Source organism: Nelumbo lutea, chromosome 4 (assembly GCF_056320005.1).
Source record: "Nelumbo lutea isolate HS-2025 chromosome 4, American lotus-T2T, whole genome shotgun sequence".
Taxonomy (NCBI): Eukaryota; Viridiplantae; Streptophyta; class Magnoliopsida; order Proteales; family Nelumbonaceae; genus Nelumbo; species Nelumbo lutea.
This window is the reverse complement of record NC_142687.1, coordinates 15048304-15066773: the sequence shown is the minus strand read 5'-3', so window position 1 is coordinate 15066773 and position 18470 is coordinate 15048304. Positions and strand designations below refer to the sequence as shown.

Sequence of the window (18470 nt, the reverse complement as noted above, 5' to 3'; positions counted from 1 at the left end):
ATAAACCGATTTTTTGAAAATCAGGCAAAGCTGAAATTTATGATTAAATTAATGCATCATTGCAATACTATTTTCAAAACTAATTTTCGAATAAATAACAACAATAATCTTAGAGGGTGTTCTTCAATATGAATTGTGCACTTTGTTGTGAGCCATTAGTGAATCACTCTTTGGTTGTATATTGTATTTCCTCTTTTCCAAAAGTTTATTGAATTCCTGATTGTATACATAATTTCCTCAAGTAGTGTTATATTATTATGCTTGGCGGCATGCAAAATTCAGATGGAAAATCTAATTTAATGATATTAATTAGGGGTTTTTACGATTCGCTCCACCACAGAATTCATAACTTTATCGTACAGTTTGGGTCAGTGCCAGGGGGGGGGGGGAGAATGTTTCATTTTATAGTGCCAAATTAAGAATGTTTTCACTCTGTTTTAAGAAGCACATCCAATTAGGCAGTTGCCCGCATTTTATCTGAGTTACCCAGAAATTTCACAAAAATTATCAAGGAGCTTCCCTCAACTCTCTGCTTCTTTCCTATTTTCTGTCAAGCTAAACAGAACTTTCTGTACTCTCAAAACAAGCTTAAATTGTCCTGGCTATTAGTTCCCACAGCAGCAACAAGCATAGAAAATTGATTGATTAAGATTGGTCAACAAGGGATTTTCGCCCGTTTTGATATTCCAGTGAATCATCCAAGGTGGAGGGAGGAGGACGAAAGTGATCTAATGATCTTCATTGATTTGTTTGATACAATGTAAAACTTTCCAAGTTATTTTATATTTGAATCATATTGTCTGTTCATTCTATGATAACAACTCTATTTTCCTCTGTGATGTATACTAAAACAAACCTAAAGGTACAAAAATAAAGTTTGGTAAAAGAGGCATAAATGATAGTTGAGGTCAAAAATTAAAAATTAAAATAACAATATATTTAAACATGGGTATCAGTTTATATCGATATGATCGATATTTACTCTTTTTCTTTACATTTTCTTTTTTTGATTTTATAGTGATCATAGAGTTGGGTTGGGAAAAGATTATAAGACCTTTTAAACATTTTAAAAACTCTATATATATTGGTGTATGTAAGCATATTTAGAATATTGTAAAAGAAAATAATATTTTAATCTATTCCATTGTAATTTTTTCATTTCATTTTATATAAAAACAAACAAACCCTAATATGTAGTTTTCGTGATCTTCTAGTACCAGTCAACTCTGGTTGCAGAGTTTCTTCAATAATATATTGTAAAAGAAAATAATGAGAATTTATATTATCGAGTTTTAAGTTTAAGATAATAATTATTTTACATTTATTGTCAAACAAATGACGCAATCAAAGATTTCTTTCAAGAAATTAATAATATTTTTTTGGTAATTAAGAAATTTAGTAATAAATAGAAAATGAAGGGTCACATCATATTTTCTTTATTTTACTCGTTTAGTTTTTTGTTTTTTTTTTCCTTGTGATACATATCTTTACTTCTTTAGATGGATGTCCACCAAAGGAATCTAGACGTCCAATGAGGGGCCACCTCATGACGTGTGTTCTGGCCCGTCAATTGGTTTTGTATCTAATTGAACGGTGGAGATTGGTTAACGATCCACGTGGCAAAAGAGGAAACCGTACAGCAAAGGAATATCAATTATCAAAAAGGTCGTTCAGAAAAGAAAACATGTGCATTTTTCCGCTAATATATAAATTGGGTTTTTTAGTGTCCCCGCTCTGATACAGGGTAGGATTTGCTATCGAAGGGTCATGATAGAGTAGAGAGAGATAGAGAGATGGAGAAGTGTGGGTGGAGTCGATTCTGAATCATCTTCATCCGCAAGCGAATAATTCCGCAAAACACAAAAGGGTTAAACAGAAAACATCTCAATCTCACCGTCTACCTATTGGTAGGTGAGACCGTGAGAGAGAGCGAGAGAGGGGAGTTATACACATACAGAGACGAGCTGCAAAACAGAGATCACAGCAACTAATCAATCGCCGACGATCCAGGCGAGACTCCAAACTTCAAGCTTCATCATTTCATTCCCCCTTTTCTTTATAGACTAGATATATATTTTATTTATGTGATTGTTTCATCAAGTAAAGGGTCTTCATTTTCTATAGATAGTATATCTTTCTGGTGTTGTTGGTATTCATGCACCGTGAATTGATTAATGGGGCATAAGAAGCGCAACTTTGCTCCGCGCTCCAAACCGTCTGCTCCTGCTACGGTGGTCCCTACCGATGCTGCCGACGGTTTGGGCTCCGCCGAAGAGGAGCGTTCGACGAATCTCGGTCCCTTTGATGACTCCAGACAGGATTCCAGTAAGATCGAAGCCACCGTCCAATTGGATGCTTCGTCGTACTCTGCGGTCAAGCTCGAATGCGAGCGAGCCCTCACCGCTCTTCGGCGAGGAAACCACACCAAGGCTTTGAGACTGATGAAAGAGTCTTGTCTCCGCCATGAGAACTCTGCTCTCCTTCACCGCGTCCAGGGGACTGTTTGTGTCAAGGTGGCTTCCCTAATTGAGGACCCCAATGCCAAGCAGCGACACCTCAAGAACGCAATTGAGTCTGCTCGACGCGCTGTTTTGCTCTCCCCCAACTCAATTGAGTTTGCCCACTTCTATGCCAATCTGCTGTACGAGGCATCCAACGATAGCAAGGGCTATGAGGAGGTTGTACAGGAGTGTGAGCGGGCGCTTTCGATTCTGAACCCTGTTGATCCTGCCAAAGAGAGCTTGCAGGATGAGAGCCAGCAGAAGCTGTCTACACCCGAGGCTCGGATCGCCCATGTGCAGCAGGAACTTCGTTCGCTCATTCAGAAATCAAACATTGCTTCTATTTCTACGTGGATGAAGAATCTCGGCAATGGGACTGGGGAAGAGAAGTTTCGTTTGATTCCGATGAGACGGCTACCAGAAGACCCCATGGAGGTCAGGCTGGTTCAAACTAGGCGGCCCAATGAGATCAAGAAGGCCACTAAGACGCCTGAAGAAAGAAGGAAAGAGATTGAGGTGCGTGTTGCTGCTGCGAGGTTATTGCAACAGAAATCTGGCTCTTCCCAATCCCAGAATGACGAGGAGAAGCCTTCGGAATCGTCTTCTGGGTCATCCCATCGAGTTGGAGAGCGCCGCAAGTATGCAAATTTACGGAAGATTTCTTCTTCAGCAGACAGAATGGATCAAGTTCGATCTTATTGGAATTCTATGAGTCTTGATAAGAAACAAAGCTTGCTTGAGATAAGTGTTCGTGATCTCAAGGCTCATTTTAGTTCATCTAAGGATGGTTTGGCGTCTGAGGTCTTATCAGAAGCTCTATTTTTTGCCGAGTCCCATAAGACATGGAAGTTTTGGTCGTGCTGTCGCTGCAATGAAAAATTTACTGATTGTGATTCGCACATGCAGCATGTTGTGCGGGAGCACATGGGGAACCTATCGCCTAAATTGCAATCAGTCTTACCTCAAGAAGTTGACACTGATTGGCTGGAAATGCTTGTCAATGGTTCATGGAAACCTATCAATGCCCCTGCTGCACTAAACATGCTGGAAGATCAATTGAAATGCCAATCGCCTAGAGCCTTGGATGGATCTGATACCAGGAACCACAAACATGGGAATAAGGAGTGTCTTGATGATGGTTGGTGCTCTAAAGATACATGGGATTCTTCTCCTGGTGAGGAGAAGTTACAACCAGATGAGGAGTCCAAGGCAGGGGAAATTAGCAATGGTATTCATCTGGAAAGCAGAATCCATGATGACCTTTCCAACTTTGAGTTAAGGGAATATGATGGGAACCGGTGGTCGAAGGAATATTACCTTGCACAGAGTTGGCCATTATCAGATGATTCTGAGCGTGCAAAGCTCCTAGAAAGAATTCATGGTATGTTCCAGTTGCTTCTGAGACATAAATATCTTGCTGCAAGCCATCTTAACAAGGTAATTCAATACACGATGGATGAGCTTCAGAGTCTTGCTCCGGGTTCTCAAATTCTGAACCATGGCTTGGACCAAACACCACTGTGCATATGCTTTTTAGGGGCCTCTCAGCTTAGGAAAATCTTTAAGTTCTTGCAGGAGCTTTCTCATTCTTGTGGTTTAGGCAGATATTCTGAGAAGAATATTTCTGGGGATGATACACATGGTGGTACTCCAGGCTCTGAACTTAAAGAGAGAATTGTTCTTACCGGTGATTCCTCTTCTCTCCTTTTGGACGAACGTTTACTGCAAGGGGAACTTACTCCAGTTAGATACCATAGTGCTGCAGATGATGGTTCTGCAGCAACTCCTGTTCTTATTCGTGATCGTGGAGACGGGGTACCACCGGATGGTGATGCTCTATTGTCCTGGATATTTACAGGTCCATCAAGTGGGGAACAATTGACATCATGGACACACTTAAGAGAAGAGAAAACAAATCAAGGAATGGAAGTACTCCAAATGCTTGAGAAGGAATTCTACCTCCTGCAAAGTTTGTGTGAGAGGAAATGTGAGCATTTGAGCTATGAGGAAGCGTTGCAAGCAGTTGAGAGTCTGTGCCTCGAAGAGTTTAAGAAAAGGGAACACATCACGAAATTTGCCTCTCAAAGTTACGAGGCAGTCCTGAGGAAGCGGCAAGAAGAGCTTGTTGAGAGGGATAATGATGTCACTCTTATCAACAGTAGGTTTGAGTTGGATGCCATAATAAATGTCCTCAAAGAAGCACAAAATCTTAATGTTAATCAGTTTGGGTATGAGGAACCTTTGACTGGTGTAACTACCCGTTTATGTGACTTGGATTGTGGAGAAGATGATGATTGGAGAATGCAGGATTATGTGCATCAGGCAGACACATGCATAGAAGTGGCTATTCAGAAACAAAAAGAACAGTTGTCTGTAGAGGTTGGTCTTTGTTTTCTAGTTATATCTTTAAAACAAAAACCAGAAGACAGCTTCTCCGCTCTTTTGTCTTACTGTTTTAAATCTGCAGCTCAGCAAAATTGATGCAAGGATCATGCGGAATGTCACTGGCATGCAACAGTTGGAGCTTAAGCTTGGGCCTTTGTCAGCCCATGATTACCGGGCAATTGTGTTGCCTCTTGTGAAGTCATTCATGAGGGTCAGTATGTGGTTTAATTTTATGGATTAAGGTTATATTTCTCATCTTTGCATATAATTTTACATCTCTATTTTTATCTATCTTCTCCAGGCACACTTGGAAGAGCTGGTTGACAAAGATGCTACAGAGAAGTCTGATGCTGCAAGAGAAGCATTTTTAGCTGAACTTGCACTTGATTCTAAGAAGAATGTTAGTAGAGGAGGTGATCATTTGAAACAGCTACAGGAGAAACCAAAGGATAAGAAAAAGAGCAAGGATTACCGAAAACCTAAGGATTTAAAGGTTTTAACTGTGTCGGGTGTGGTTCTGTTTCTTTCATTAGGACCGTAGTATCTTATAAACTTATTCTATAGTGTAGTGTTGACATTTTTGGAACTTTGCAGGCTACTGGTGTTGGCGGGCAGCTTCTCCATCAGGAAACTGAGGAACAGACGTATGTCCCTCTTTTGCCTCTTATTTGTATAACTATGCACTCTATTGAAGATACTGAATCCTTTTCTGTTCTGTATTAGTATGACTACCATATTGTTGTGTAATAGAAATTTATGTTTCACCGCAGTTACTCTCCGGTTGCATCAGATGAGAACCATCTAGGTTCTGAGGCTGTTTCTGTAAGTTGTGATGCTCTGAAACAACAGGAGGAGGAATTTCGACGTAGGATTGAGCTTGAAGCAGAGGAGAGAAAGCTTGAAGAAACACTAGAGTATCAAAGGCAAATTGAGAATGAGGCCAAACAGAAGCACCTTGCGGAGCAACAAAGGAAGGCTAGTGGAACAACAATGGAGAATGTAGCAGCAGAGGGAATGTACATTGATTCAGACTGCAGTGCTATTGATAAAAATGCACATGGGCAATTGAGACATTCTAAGCCAGTATGCTTGCCTGGTGCTGATGGATCTCCAACTAGTTGGAAGGGAACAGATCGTGGTGGTTCTAATTCTCAAATTTTTATACCTGAGGAAAATCAGGCGGTTGAATTGGATTGCTCTACAAAATACTCTGTGAAGCATGACATGCTACTGAATGCACAGGTTGGGAGGGTCTCTCTAAGCTACCGAGATAAGCCTTGTGGACCTTACACTAATCAAGATACATTGGCATTTGGGGTGCCAAAGGATTCAGGAAGGATGCTTGCAAACAATGCCGAAGGAACTGCAATGCTAAGTAAATCCTCTACTGACTCTGGAATTCAGCGGATTAAGAAAGCACATGGTCACTCTCATGGCCAAGTTAGGCAAGGTTAGCACTCCTATAATAAAACTCTAACTTTAATTGATTTGGTTCCTTATTATTACTTTTGTTGTCCATATTTTTTATGTAGTTCCTTGTTAATTAGAAGGGTTGTGTTAATCGGAAGCTATTTTTGCAATTATCTGTTTTGTGCAGGCTTACCCAACCAAGGAAATCCAGAGAATGGTGCTTTGCCTTCTGATCGACGGGCAGGAAGGCAAAGTAAACGGCGTAATAGTTCTACCAAGTCTCTCGATGGAAATCCTCGAGGCTTGCCATTTGAGAAAGAAAATGGTGAAGTGTTGAGTTTGCAAACCGAGGATTGCACCAAAAAGCAAGTTAGAGGTCTGGAGAATCTTCAAAGTGGAAATAGTGAGTATGATCTTATTTTGTGCTGTAGATCTGTTTCTTCCCTCTCCCTGGGCCCCTTTTTCTGACCTTGGTGGAATTTATTGAGCTGCATCCATGAATGCCTGAAAGAGGAAATATTTATACGGTACTCCCACAGTTTCGCCCTTTTTTTTTTTGATAAATAACAAATGAAATTATAAAGATTTTAGAAATGTGATGGTACCACCAGAATAGACCCAAAAGCCTATGCAAAAGTTTAAACAGACAAAAGCAGTTAAAAAAGTGATCTGGATATGCATAACTAGCCCAAAGAAGCATAAGCACACTCCTCTTTCCAAACCCATACACTTTCCCAAATAGCCCGCTAGCTCATTTTCTCTCCTTGCAGAGACATGAATTGCCTTATGCATGAGGAGAAATATTCAGCAAGCAGAGCCCCAGTAAACAAAATTAGAAGTATTGTTGTAAAATGCTAACATCTTGAATGATTCATAAGCCCCAACACTATTGAATTCTGAATAGCCATTTGGCGTCAGAACCCAAAATAAGATTCGGATTTCCGTTTTAGGGCCTTCATTTTATTTATTATTTCTAAGAAAAGTGATATATCTACGTGTACGAGCATGATTCATTCACGAGAGAATGGTATACGATGTGCTCACATATAGTATATGGAACGATGATATGGACTTTCTTGATCCTATGTGGATTGAAAGCCAAAGGAAAAAGTATTTCCTAAATCCCTTCATAGAACCGATTTTCCTTTTGGTTTAAATGTTTGAATTCCTCTCGCCTCCAACTTGAATGCTTAGTGGTAAAAGGGAACTGATATACAAACTGATTCTTAATTCCTACTTAGCTTCTTTAAATGTTAGCTTCTAAGGCCTAGTGTTTTAAAAGCGCAAGGCGCAAAAAAGGCGCAGAGGTCAATTTGCGCCTTAGGCACAAGGCAAGGGCGCGCCTTTTTGAAGCAAGGCGCAAAAATAAAAAATGCTAAAAAATAAAAAAAAAATGTCAGAAAAATCAAAAAATGCAAAAAAAAGTTAACATAATATTAATTAAAAATATAAACTTGAATTTTAAAATAAATTATAAATGTTTTAAAAAACTTATTATCTAAAATTAAAATACATAAGCATAAGATGTAAAGCATATTCAAATGAGAATTTAAAAATAAAAATCAAACATATAAAACATTTTCAAGCATGTAAAACCTCTAATCTCTTTTTTTTTTTTCACTCAATTGCTTACTTCAAGTAGCTAATGTAATGTAGAACATATTACATTCTTGATTCTACGAGCCGCCTTTGTGCCACGCCCCTTGAGGCAAGCCCAAACAAGTCCATGTTAGGTGTTAAATTCTTAGTTCTCACACAAAAAATAATGAACTTATAACTTTCATTGCCTTTTAAGAAGATATTTTATTGCAATGAATGAATGAATAACATTAGCAAATAGGGGTTCTCGGATTGTTTGGTCAGCCGCTATGTTCAAAAAAAGCAAAAAGCATCAAATTTTCAAAAGGCGCATGCCTGGGCTGAGTTGCAAGGCGCACCAGGTGTGCGCCTTTTGAAAGGGCTGCGCCTAGGACCTAGGCGAGGCGCATACCCTAAAATGTGCCTCGCCTGTGTGCCTAGGCGCGCCTTTTAAATCATTGCTAAGGCTTTCATGAAAGATGGTGGGAACATCATCAAATTAAGAAATTTCAAAATGTATGAGCACAACAATCTGGTGAAAACATATTTGAAAAAGAGCTTAGATTCTGATGCCCTCAAGGGGAAGATTGAAACATTACTGGTTCAGTGGGTTTTGATAGTTGAAGATTTTGAAGGTTCCTTTCATGATCATTTAGGAACCGGTGGGAGGATACCTTCCTCAATTCTTTTTTCATGTATAATAAAGAGGAGGATACATGCATATAGGTTTACATGGTTCCAATGCATTAACCATGTAAAATGCTTTGTAAGCTTGAAGTTTCTTGCCCTCCTTTTTGTGGTTAATGCTACAAATTTACCGTTCATAAAAAGATTAAAAAAAGAAAAAAATTTGGTGAAAGCATAACGAAATTAAAATTACAGACCATTCTGTCTAGATCTCTTCTAAGCATGTAAATGTTTCTTTCATATTTAAGCCCTTGCTTGCTTATTTACCATTTTGTCTAGATCTTTTCATCAGGTTGCAGTGCAGGTATTTGTGTATATGAGTTTTGAGTTTGATTTTTTTGGAGGATAGTCATGGATGAATTGACTAATCATGTTAATACATGGTGCATATAGTTTGCTGATGGCATATTATATATTGATAAAACTATAAGGGGTTTTAATGCAAAATTAGATCTATTGAGAGATGCTCTAGGATAAAAAAGTTTTAAGATATAAGTAGGGCTAGAGGAGAATAGATGCAAAGTAAAGTTAAGAATTACAAGAGTGAGAACTTGGGTACAGTTAGGATTAGATACCAAGTAATACCTCAATGTGAACTCTTTTGTTTTCTTGGTTTGTTTTTTCATAACAATGGAGATATTGATGGAGATGTTGTCAATATAATTAGAGTAGGATTGGCAAAATGGATTTGGTATTTTGGGTGCATTTGAAGTGTTGTGTGACTGGAAAATATCACTCAGATTTAAAAGATAATTCTATATAATGACTATTAAACCAACAATGTTGTATAGAGTAGAAGTGTTGCTCAGCAAAGAAGCATGTCTACAAAATGGGTGTTGCAAAGATGCAAATGTTTGGATAAATGAGTGGTAAAAATAAAAAAAAGATATGAATAGAGATGGGCATATTTGTTGGAATCTATGAGTGGCCCCATTAAGTGATAAAATGAGGAAAAGTAGGCTAATACAGTTTCTTCTTGTGTATGGAAGACATCTAAGAAGTGATCTGCTGCAAATTGAAAGTTTTAGAAGAGCTAGACAAGAGTTAAAGTAGTGGAGACTGAGTGTAGCAGAGTGGTGGAGCAAGATTTCATGTAGCCAACATCCATTGAGAAAAAAAATATTCATTTAGCCAACCCCATATAGTTGGGATAAGGATTTCTTGAGTTGAGTTTGAGTCTAATCTATGAGTAGATCATAAGGGAAGTCACATAACATTTATTATAGTTGAAACCAACCAATTCTTTATATATCGGTGGGTTCAAAACTGATATCCATATTGTACAATATGCACTGGTACATATTGATACTTTTGCCCATACCCCAACATTATATTGTTTGGGCCCATCAGCCCACCACTTCCCTTAAGGCTTCAAGCTCTTGGGATTAGGAATGCAAGACGTCTAACATGGATACCAACAAAAGATATACTGGAGTTGACATATATGGTAAATCTATGATGCCGGAAGAGCTTTGACCAATCAAAACCCCTATGAATTTTGATGAATGCCACCTGATTCATTCCCCTTTTAATTAGTCCAGTTGATTGATTATACATTTTTTGGTGTGTCTCTATGTGTCTGTGGAGTAGCAGTATAATTGTCTGCTCAATGACAAGATTGTCACTTTGATCCAGTTTGAAATTCTTTCTAGTAAGTTGAATCTTCGTTTTATTTGTGTAATAGGTTATTTGGTTGATCTATTAGAACTACTTGCACTTTCTATGAGTTCACATTTTGCTTCAACACACTGTATTATATTGACTCGTAAAGTTTAATTTCAACTTTGCAGTGTATTATTTTCTCTATTAACTTTTGTTTCCTAGCTTTGTTTGATGATTTGGAACAAGACAATAATTTATAAAATTGTTCCTGTGCTTCTTTTATCGTTTCATAGAATATCATTCTATATTTTTGTATATCTCACAATGTTTCCACCATGTCAATAATTTTTACAATATTTTCATATGGCATTCCTGGCATGTTTCCTATTTTTGGATGTCCAATATTTCCACTGACACCAAAAAAAAAAATTTCCACTGCCTGGTTGAGAGTTTCACATGCTTGAATTGTTGAGTGCTTTAAGCACCTTTGTACAATCCATTTCTGTTTGCTTTCTCTTTGACTTTGAATTTGTCTTATATAGTTATATGCTATGTTTATGTGTTTCGGTCTATGCCAATAAAACTAAAGCAATTATTATTTTTTTAATTAAGGTTTTGCATATTTTATGTATTGTTTTTGTTCAATAATTTGCATGTTGTTTCACCCAAGTATGTCTGGGGCTAGCAACCTCCCCCCTCTCCTAATCTTGAAACTCATTATTAGCATAGTGCTTTTTTGTGCAATGTTTATTTTGAACTGTAAATCTGTGTTTCACATTTGAGGTCTGAGGTTCACTTCACATGCTTTGTGATGCATGTTTTTTCAGGCTGTTGTCTAGGGACAGTGGCTCAAAAACAAAGTTTGTTATTCCTTGTTATATTGTTTGAATGAGTTCATTATTATGTTCATGTTTCAATTTCTTAGATGTTTTTGTTTTGATAAGTAAACATTAGAAAATTTCATTACAAGGAAAAAACAAAGCACAAACTGGGTAGGTGTTGAGGAAAAACCTACAAACATAACAACAAAAGAGAAACACCAATTCAGAACAGATCATCCAAGTTACATATTTGTAACCCCAAGACTTACCCGAAAAACTATCCCCTAAGTCCAAGCTTTATTGTTGTAACCACCAAAAACCCTATAGGCCCTCCACGTTCACCTCCACCCACTCCCCATTACTATAACCCCATAGTTCAACTTCAACCTTCATGCTAAAGTCAATTTCCACTTTCGTTTCTTGAAGAAAACAAAATCTGGTGTATGTATCTCAGCAAACATCACAAGAATTCTTCTCCCTCATTCTCCCTGTCCCCTTACATTCCAATATATAAATTTCATTTTCACCTTCAAACACCCCACCCCTCCCTCATTAGCTTTCAGGCAACTCCATTCACTATTCCTTGACAAGGTCCTCTTCCCGCCCTTCTCCTTCCTCCCACACCTTTCTCCCTTCCCCCACTGCTTTCTTATTAATATATTCTTCCCTCTTCAATTGTCGGGTTGGTATAATTTCTACATAAAGCAAGTACAACTTTTGGTAATTTGGTTGTTTCCACAATATTACTTCATACTGTTTATTGGCCATGTTAAGTTGGAAATGGATGAGACATATCCAATGTTGTTGTATGAGATTAGAGGGTGACTTTTGCTTGGCTATTAGGATCCCTTTAAGGTAGACCTGGTTCTTTTTGAATATATGATTAAACTGCCAGTATTTTTTTAAATAATATTTTATTGCTTAATCAATCCATAAAATGAAGCACCTTAGCTACCAATATCTTCCATGTCATGTTATTTATCTCGAAGAGATTTTCCAACTGTTTTTAAGAGATTGCATATCTTGTTGTGATTTATATGAAAATCTTAGTAATCATATGCCCTTAAAAGATGAAATATGACATGGTTTTCTTTGTGGGAAAATTAGTTGATTCATATCCTGGAGACAATGCAACAAAAACATTGAGACAGCTACATGCAGAAGAGGATGATGAGGAAAGGTTCCAAGCTGACCTTCAAAAAGCTGTACTCCAAAGTCTTGGTAATGCAATTTTACAATTTTTTTTCTTGTTTCACGTGTGTATTTCATGTTGAATGGAATACTGTATACAGTTTCTTTAGGATTTTGTAGGAAAACATGTTTTGCAATTTTTGCTCATTATACTTATCTGTATCCTTTGGTGGTAGATGCTAGGGGCTCCAAAACATTCAACTTTGTCATCTCGTGTTCCAGTTTTTTTATTCTTTTTCCCCCTTCATTTTTTTGAGTGTTAATGAAAAAACATTTCAGTAAAATACAGAACTGAAGAAGCTGATAGAATAATAGAGATACAGGGTATCATGCTTGAGCATCTGAAAAAGATGCTTGTTAACCTTTATAGCAGGGTATCATGCTTGAGCATGCATATTTTGGATTAAGCCACAGATATTGTTGAAACATAAAAAATTGAAGTGTAAAAGACTTTAAGACTTCCTTGATATTTTACCTAAACACTGAAACATCCCCTCACTTTCAAATTAGAGTTAGACCTCCCCTCTGATTTATAAACTGTTATCTCTGACAAGAAAGAAAAATGAGTAATATACCCTGGGCTTGGTTGCTAACTAATTTAGAGAGAAAAAACCCCATCATCTTCAACCTTGGAATGGTGAAAACTTGACTGATGACTGTGCTGCATCTATCCACTAATCCATCTATCTTCCTTGTCTGTAAATTAATGAAAAATAATCTGAAATAAAAATTCTAACTGAAAAAGGGTACCTTTCATGCTCACATTTGTTTGTGTATATTTACCAAAAATCTTGACTCCCTACAGTGGTAAGAAGGCTCAGCAGAGAGGAGCAAAAAACTTATTATCTAGACAAGAACATCTGAAAAAGAAAGGATTCAAAAAGCAGTGCAACTCATCGTCATTTTCCTTCAGTTTCATGTTTCACAAATTTACACATATACATGAAGTGCAGTACTTAAAATGGTCTTTCTTTCTTTCTTGACTTTGCTATTTATGATACTGGCATCCAATGCCTGATGAGTAACATACAACTGGAAGGTTCAACAGTCTCCTGTGAAGCTAAAGGCACATCTGCATATTATTCTCAAATTCAGCATCCAAAAACTTAAATTTCTTATTTTTATTATGGCTTCACCACAATGTTGTCTGCTGTCTACCATCAGGGATTGCAATCAGAAGTATGAATTTTGAAGGGCTCAACAGAGGAACATCACATCTGAAATAGCTCTCCGTCTCTTACTCTCTTAAACAGATCATTATGCCACATCTAACAGACAAAGATGGAGAGTTAACAGATGGGAAGTTTGTCTGCTGATGTTATCTATGAGGGGATGTCTAAGTCCAATTTGAAAAGTGAGGGTACGTTTCAGCATTTAGGTGAAATTTCAGGGGATGTTTAAGTCTTTTACCCAAAACTGAAAAAGAAAAACATCGTCCCTACAAGAATTTCTGAAGAATATTTAAGAATGTTTCTATCAATAATCAAAATTATAGATTTGATGAAGACTAGTCTTCAGCAGAGGAAGGAGGTGATCTTACCCAATTAATTTTCCTGTGAGGCATTCAATTAATCATTTCTAGCTGTTGGAGGAAGGCTGTAAGTGTTCGAGAGTGCTTATATGGGGATTGGGTGGGAGATAACCTTTTTATTTTGGGGTGGGGGGAGGTAAGATTGGCTTTGCTTAGAGTAGGGTGAGTGGTTTGGTCATCTGTTATTGTATCTAGGCTTCTACTGTGAGGTTCATTTTGTGTATCTTTGATGGTCTTGTTCTTGGCTCTTCTTAAGGCACACGGAGGGATAGTTGGTAGAGAGGTCTTTTTTATTTTTCCTTGCCCTTTTTTTCTTGCAGTAGGCACCTTGTATACTTTCTTTTAAAATATATAATATGGTTACCACCTATTAAAAAAACCAAAAGAAGTTAGTTTCAGAATTTAACACTTGCAAACTTTCATTGTTTTACTGTTTTGTGTGATGTAACACTTTAAAGTTATAGTGTCAACTAATTAAGCCTAATCACATTATATGAAATTACGACCATATACATGGAATTACGTGGATTTAGTTATGCTTTTGAGCTGGTTCTTTGATCGATTTACTAATTGTTCAGTGAAACCAAATCTTTCTTTGTTCTTTTTGTTCCAGAATACATTTCATGAGTATGGATATTGGACAAGAAAAACTTTGTATTGTATTAAATATGAATAACATCTATAGTGATTGCCCAGAGTGATGGTGTGCAGCACATCTTGCTAGCTGCTAGCTAGCTAAATGATTTTGTATTCCTAAATTTTAATGAAATAACATGTTATTGATTAAAGAAAATGATTTTTGATTCCATTCTTTTTAAGTTGGTCTGTTCATCAAGAGACACATTCCAGTGAATTGATCAATGCCTTTTAGTTTGCTACTTGTTTATTTATTGTCTTGTACCATTTAAAAGACTAGTATCTGACTAGGAGAAATATTTGACTCATCCTTGTCACTACCTTTGGTTGTACATGCTTGACTGGAACTTTCTAATCTACAAGCTCAAGCATTGAATTTGTAATATTTAAAATAATCTTTTTTTTTTTTTTTGTGTTAGAATAGTTGTTACTAGGGCGCCAATCACTTTTGTTGTCACTTAACCTGTTTCATGCAGCCCAAAGTAATATTGGTGGCATTCTGATAATTTACTTCTGTTGTTCTATTACCAGACACATTTCAAGCACATAAAAATTTGCCCCATGTTCCAAGGCCAAGAGTACCTCAAAAGACCTCCCTACAAGTGGAAGATTTTGGGTCTTCACCTAATGATGTCATGGTCAACAACATAAATGGAACAGATGTGTTTGGGATGGGGCTGAAAAACGAAGTTGGTGAATACAATTGCTTTCTGAATGTAATTATACAGGTTGGCTTCATATCTCAGAGTTACCCATTCTTTTCATTTCTATGATATGTCTGCTTGTTATTTTTCTTCAATTGTCTGAAATGGCAACTCTTTCCTGGGAATACAGTCCTTGTGGCACTTAAGGCGGTTTAGAGATGAGTTCTTGAGGAGATCAGAATCAACTCATGTGCATGTAGGAGATCCTTGTGTTGTCTGTGCATTATATGATATTTTTACTGCCTTGAGCATGGCATCCACAGATACACGAAGAGAAGCTGTTGCTCCTACTTGCTTGAGAGTTGCCCTGAGCAACTTGTATCCTGATAGTAATTTCTTCCAGGAGGTAAATCCAGATGAAAGTACTGATGTCTCTTGCAGCATTTTTTTAATCTGACTTTGCATCTTCAATCATTCCTTCAGAACCAACAAAATAGACATTGGGTGTTAAGGAATAGTGTTCTTTTTAGTTTAATAATTGCTGATAAATGCATTTCTAATTGACAGGGGCAAATGAATGATGCTTCTGAGGTATTGGCAGTAATTTTTGACTGCCTTCATCGATCATTTACATCTGGTTCAGGCGCTTCAGATGTAGATTCAGAAGAAAGCAATTGCTTGGGCTTGTGGGATTGTGCAAGCAATGCTTGTATAGTGCATACACTTTTTGGGATGGACATTTTTGAACGAATGAACTGCTACAGCTGTGGAGTGGAGTCCAGACACCTAAAGTACACTTCATTTTTTCACAACATCAATGCCAGTGCTCTCCGAACAATGAAGGCATGTTCTACTTTAATCACCCTTGTCTTTGTTATAATGTAATACATCCTAATGTTTGGAACTTGACTTTGAAGTTGCTACGGTTCAAGCATTAGAAAGTTGACCTGTTTTAAGCCTATTACAGTGACTAAACAATACCCCATCGCTCAGATTATGTGTGCAGATAGCTCTTTTGATGAGCTTTTGAAGCTTGTGGAGATGAATCACCAGTTAGCCTGTGATCCAGAGGCAGGAGGCTGTGGTAAACTCAACTATATCCATCATATTCTTTCAAGCCCTCCACATGTGTTTACAACAGGTAATAAAGTGCTGGAACCTTGCCAATTTTGCATTGTGAATTGTGACTAGTGGTGCTTTCTTTTCAAGAAATATGCAACCGTCTTGTTGGCATTTGCATCTTGCAGTTCTAGGTTGGCAGAATACCAGTGAGAGTGTGGATGACATATCTGCTACACTAGCAGCTCTTAGTACTGAATTAGATATCGGTGTCTTGTACCGGGGCCTTGATCCAGGGAATCGACATTGCCTAATTTCAGTGGTAAGCTTAACCTCAAAGTATATATCAGCCATTGGTTAAGATGACCTAAAGCTTCTTTTCTTTTGCAAGCAATAAATAGACATACTAGTTGCTAGGTTCCTGGATCTTTCCACTTATTCTAGATTCTGAAATAAAAGCTTTTCAATTAGTAGCTCAGTGGTTGGAGTTTGGTGTTGTGGTTGAATAATTTTGTTACTCTCTAAGTTGAGTATCATGGGAAGTTTATTTTCAGAAATGCTTAATTCACAAAAAAATTTATAGCCTACATTTCAGAGTTCTTCTCTCTCTCCTAATGGGAAACCATGTATTCTATTGCTTTTGTTTGTCTATGTGCATTTACAAATAATGGTTAATGCCATGCACAGTATAGCAATAATCCTTGTGCATTTCCTGATTACTATCCATACAGCTGATTCTAAGGAACAAGACAATTGATTAAAGATCCTATTGATTCCCACAGAAAAGGGGAAGGAAAGGACACGGCAAAATACATACAAAAACAAATTGCTTTTCCTCCCAAGCAATTGGTAAAGTATGAAATGCCTGGAGAGTGCATACAAGGCTATATAAAAAATCTAATCAAAGGAAATATTGAACCTTAAGAGAACGCTTTCCTTTTCAAGCTAAATCTCGACATGCTTTACTAACTCCAGCAGTAGGGGTCAACATGGAACTTCTCAGATTGAAAAAGAGTAGGAATGGCACAGTTCATTGAAAAATCTAATCAAAAGAAATATTGAACTTTAAGAGAACGCTTTCCTTTTCAAGCTAAATCTTGACATGCATTACTAACTCCAGCAGTTGGGGTCAACATGGAACTTCTTAGATTGAAAAAGAGTAGGAATGACACAGTTCATTGAGATCAAAAGGAGATGAGATATTCACCTGGGTGATACATCCTCTGCTGGACTGATGTTTTAAATGTTGTGACCTCCTAAACCAAAAATGTAACAAATAATTAAAACAAACTGATCTTTTCTGTGCTTTTTTTCTTCTGTATATTTTGGAGGTAACCTATTGAGAATCGATTTACCTCCTTGCCCTCTGATTATTGTTTATGTAATTTGTAGGTATGCTATTATGGGCAACATTATCACTGTTTTGCCTACAGTCATGAGCATGAACGATGGATTATGTATGATGACAAAACTGTCAAGGTAGACATCTTTATGTTCTGATATTTCTTCCCATCAATTATGCCCCACTTGTGTTATATGGTTGAAATTTATTCATGCAGGTAATTGGCAGTTGGCATGATGTTCTTGTCATGTGCGAAAGAGGGCATTTACAACCTCAGGTTCTTTTCTTTGAAGCTGTAAATTAACTCTTACCTGGAGATCACTCAGTACTTGCTCTACCAGGGTGTTACAAGTCTAGTGTGGCTTAGTGTTCGGCTTAGTGTTCATTCTCTGTTCATAGTGACGCATAGCTGATGATAGTCAATCCCACAAATGTGGCAGAAGTCCAATTCTTTTCTCAATAGCGATCAAAGTTTTGAAGCCAGTTTAAAAGATTTTGTAGGAGCAGTTGGCCCCTCTCGGAGAAACAGTGTATTAAAAGAGATTTTATTTGAGGAAATCAGACGATTGAAACCCCGAAGCATAGTGAATTGAGCCTCAACATCTGCATCAGAAAAAGTTTGTTACAACCTGTTGGATCTCTTCTGTTTTCATGGCTTTTCTTTTTTACTTGGTTTTCCCAATAAGGAGGCATTGTTGAAGGAGTGGAATATGATTGTTGCTTGGCATGAATGGGCTGAAGGAGCTTATTGTGCTCGTCTCTCTCACTGGAATATTACTGTCACTAGCAGAATGTTTCAAGGATTCAGCAGTACTACCCAAGGGAAGACCGGTTATTGGAGCTAGATTTTTATCAGAGATTGTTTTATGTTATCAGTTGCAATTTAAGGTCTTTGTGCATAGAAAAATATCAACGGCCCTTTGGGTTTCATTACTGTACCGTACAGTTTTTACATATGCCAATGAAAATGGAAAAGGAAAAAGTAAATGCGAAGTATTTCTGATGTTGACGTTATGTCTGTCTCTGAAATACTACCCCATATATGGGGTAATGCGGATGATGTTTGTGACCTCTTATTAATTC

The 18470-nt window shown here is 37.4% G+C and overlaps 1 protein-coding gene across 2 annotated transcripts; it reads left to right on the top strand.

The window, feature by feature from the left end:
• Window positions 1-1736: 1736 nt before the first annotated feature.
• LOC148854114 (uncharacterized) lies at window positions 1737-18401 on the top strand. Of its 2 annotated transcripts, XM_088983378.1 has the most exons (15): window positions 1737-2010; window positions 2125-4880; window positions 4969-5097; window positions 5188-5379; window positions 5481-5530; window positions 5657-6336; window positions 6484-6699; window positions 12092-12205; window positions 14874-15070; window positions 15177-15392; window positions 15554-15829; window positions 15980-16127; window positions 16234-16367; window positions 17438-17524; window positions 17605-18401. In XM_088983378.1, exons 2-15 carry the CDS (start codon window positions 2175-2177, stop codon window positions 17689-17691), a joined length of 5232 nt encoding a protein of 1743 aa, XP_088839504.1. In that variant the 5' UTR covers window positions 1737-2010; window positions 2125-2174; the 3' UTR covers window positions 17692-18401. The 2 variants fall into 2 exon arrangements, with proteins under 2 accessions (XP_088839504.1, XP_088839503.1); XM_088983377.1 differs by having other exon boundaries at window positions 1737-4880.
• The last annotated feature ends 69 nt before the right edge of the window (window positions 18402-18470 follow it).

Bases quoted from the DNA above. Each gene is read 5' to 3' on its own strand.
- LOC148854114 (XM_088983378.1), top strand. From the start codon at position 2,175: ATGGGGCATAAGAAGCGCAACTTTGCTCCGCGCTCCAAACCGTCTGCT. The intron at 4,881-4,968 runs GTTGGTCTTTGT...TTAAATCTGCAG, and splicing joins AAGAACAGTTGTCTGTAGAG to CTCAGCAAAATTGATGCAAG. The intron at 16,368-17,437 runs GTAAGCTTAACC...TGTAATTTGTAG, and splicing joins GACATTGCCTAATTTCAGTG to GTATGCTATTATGGGCAACA.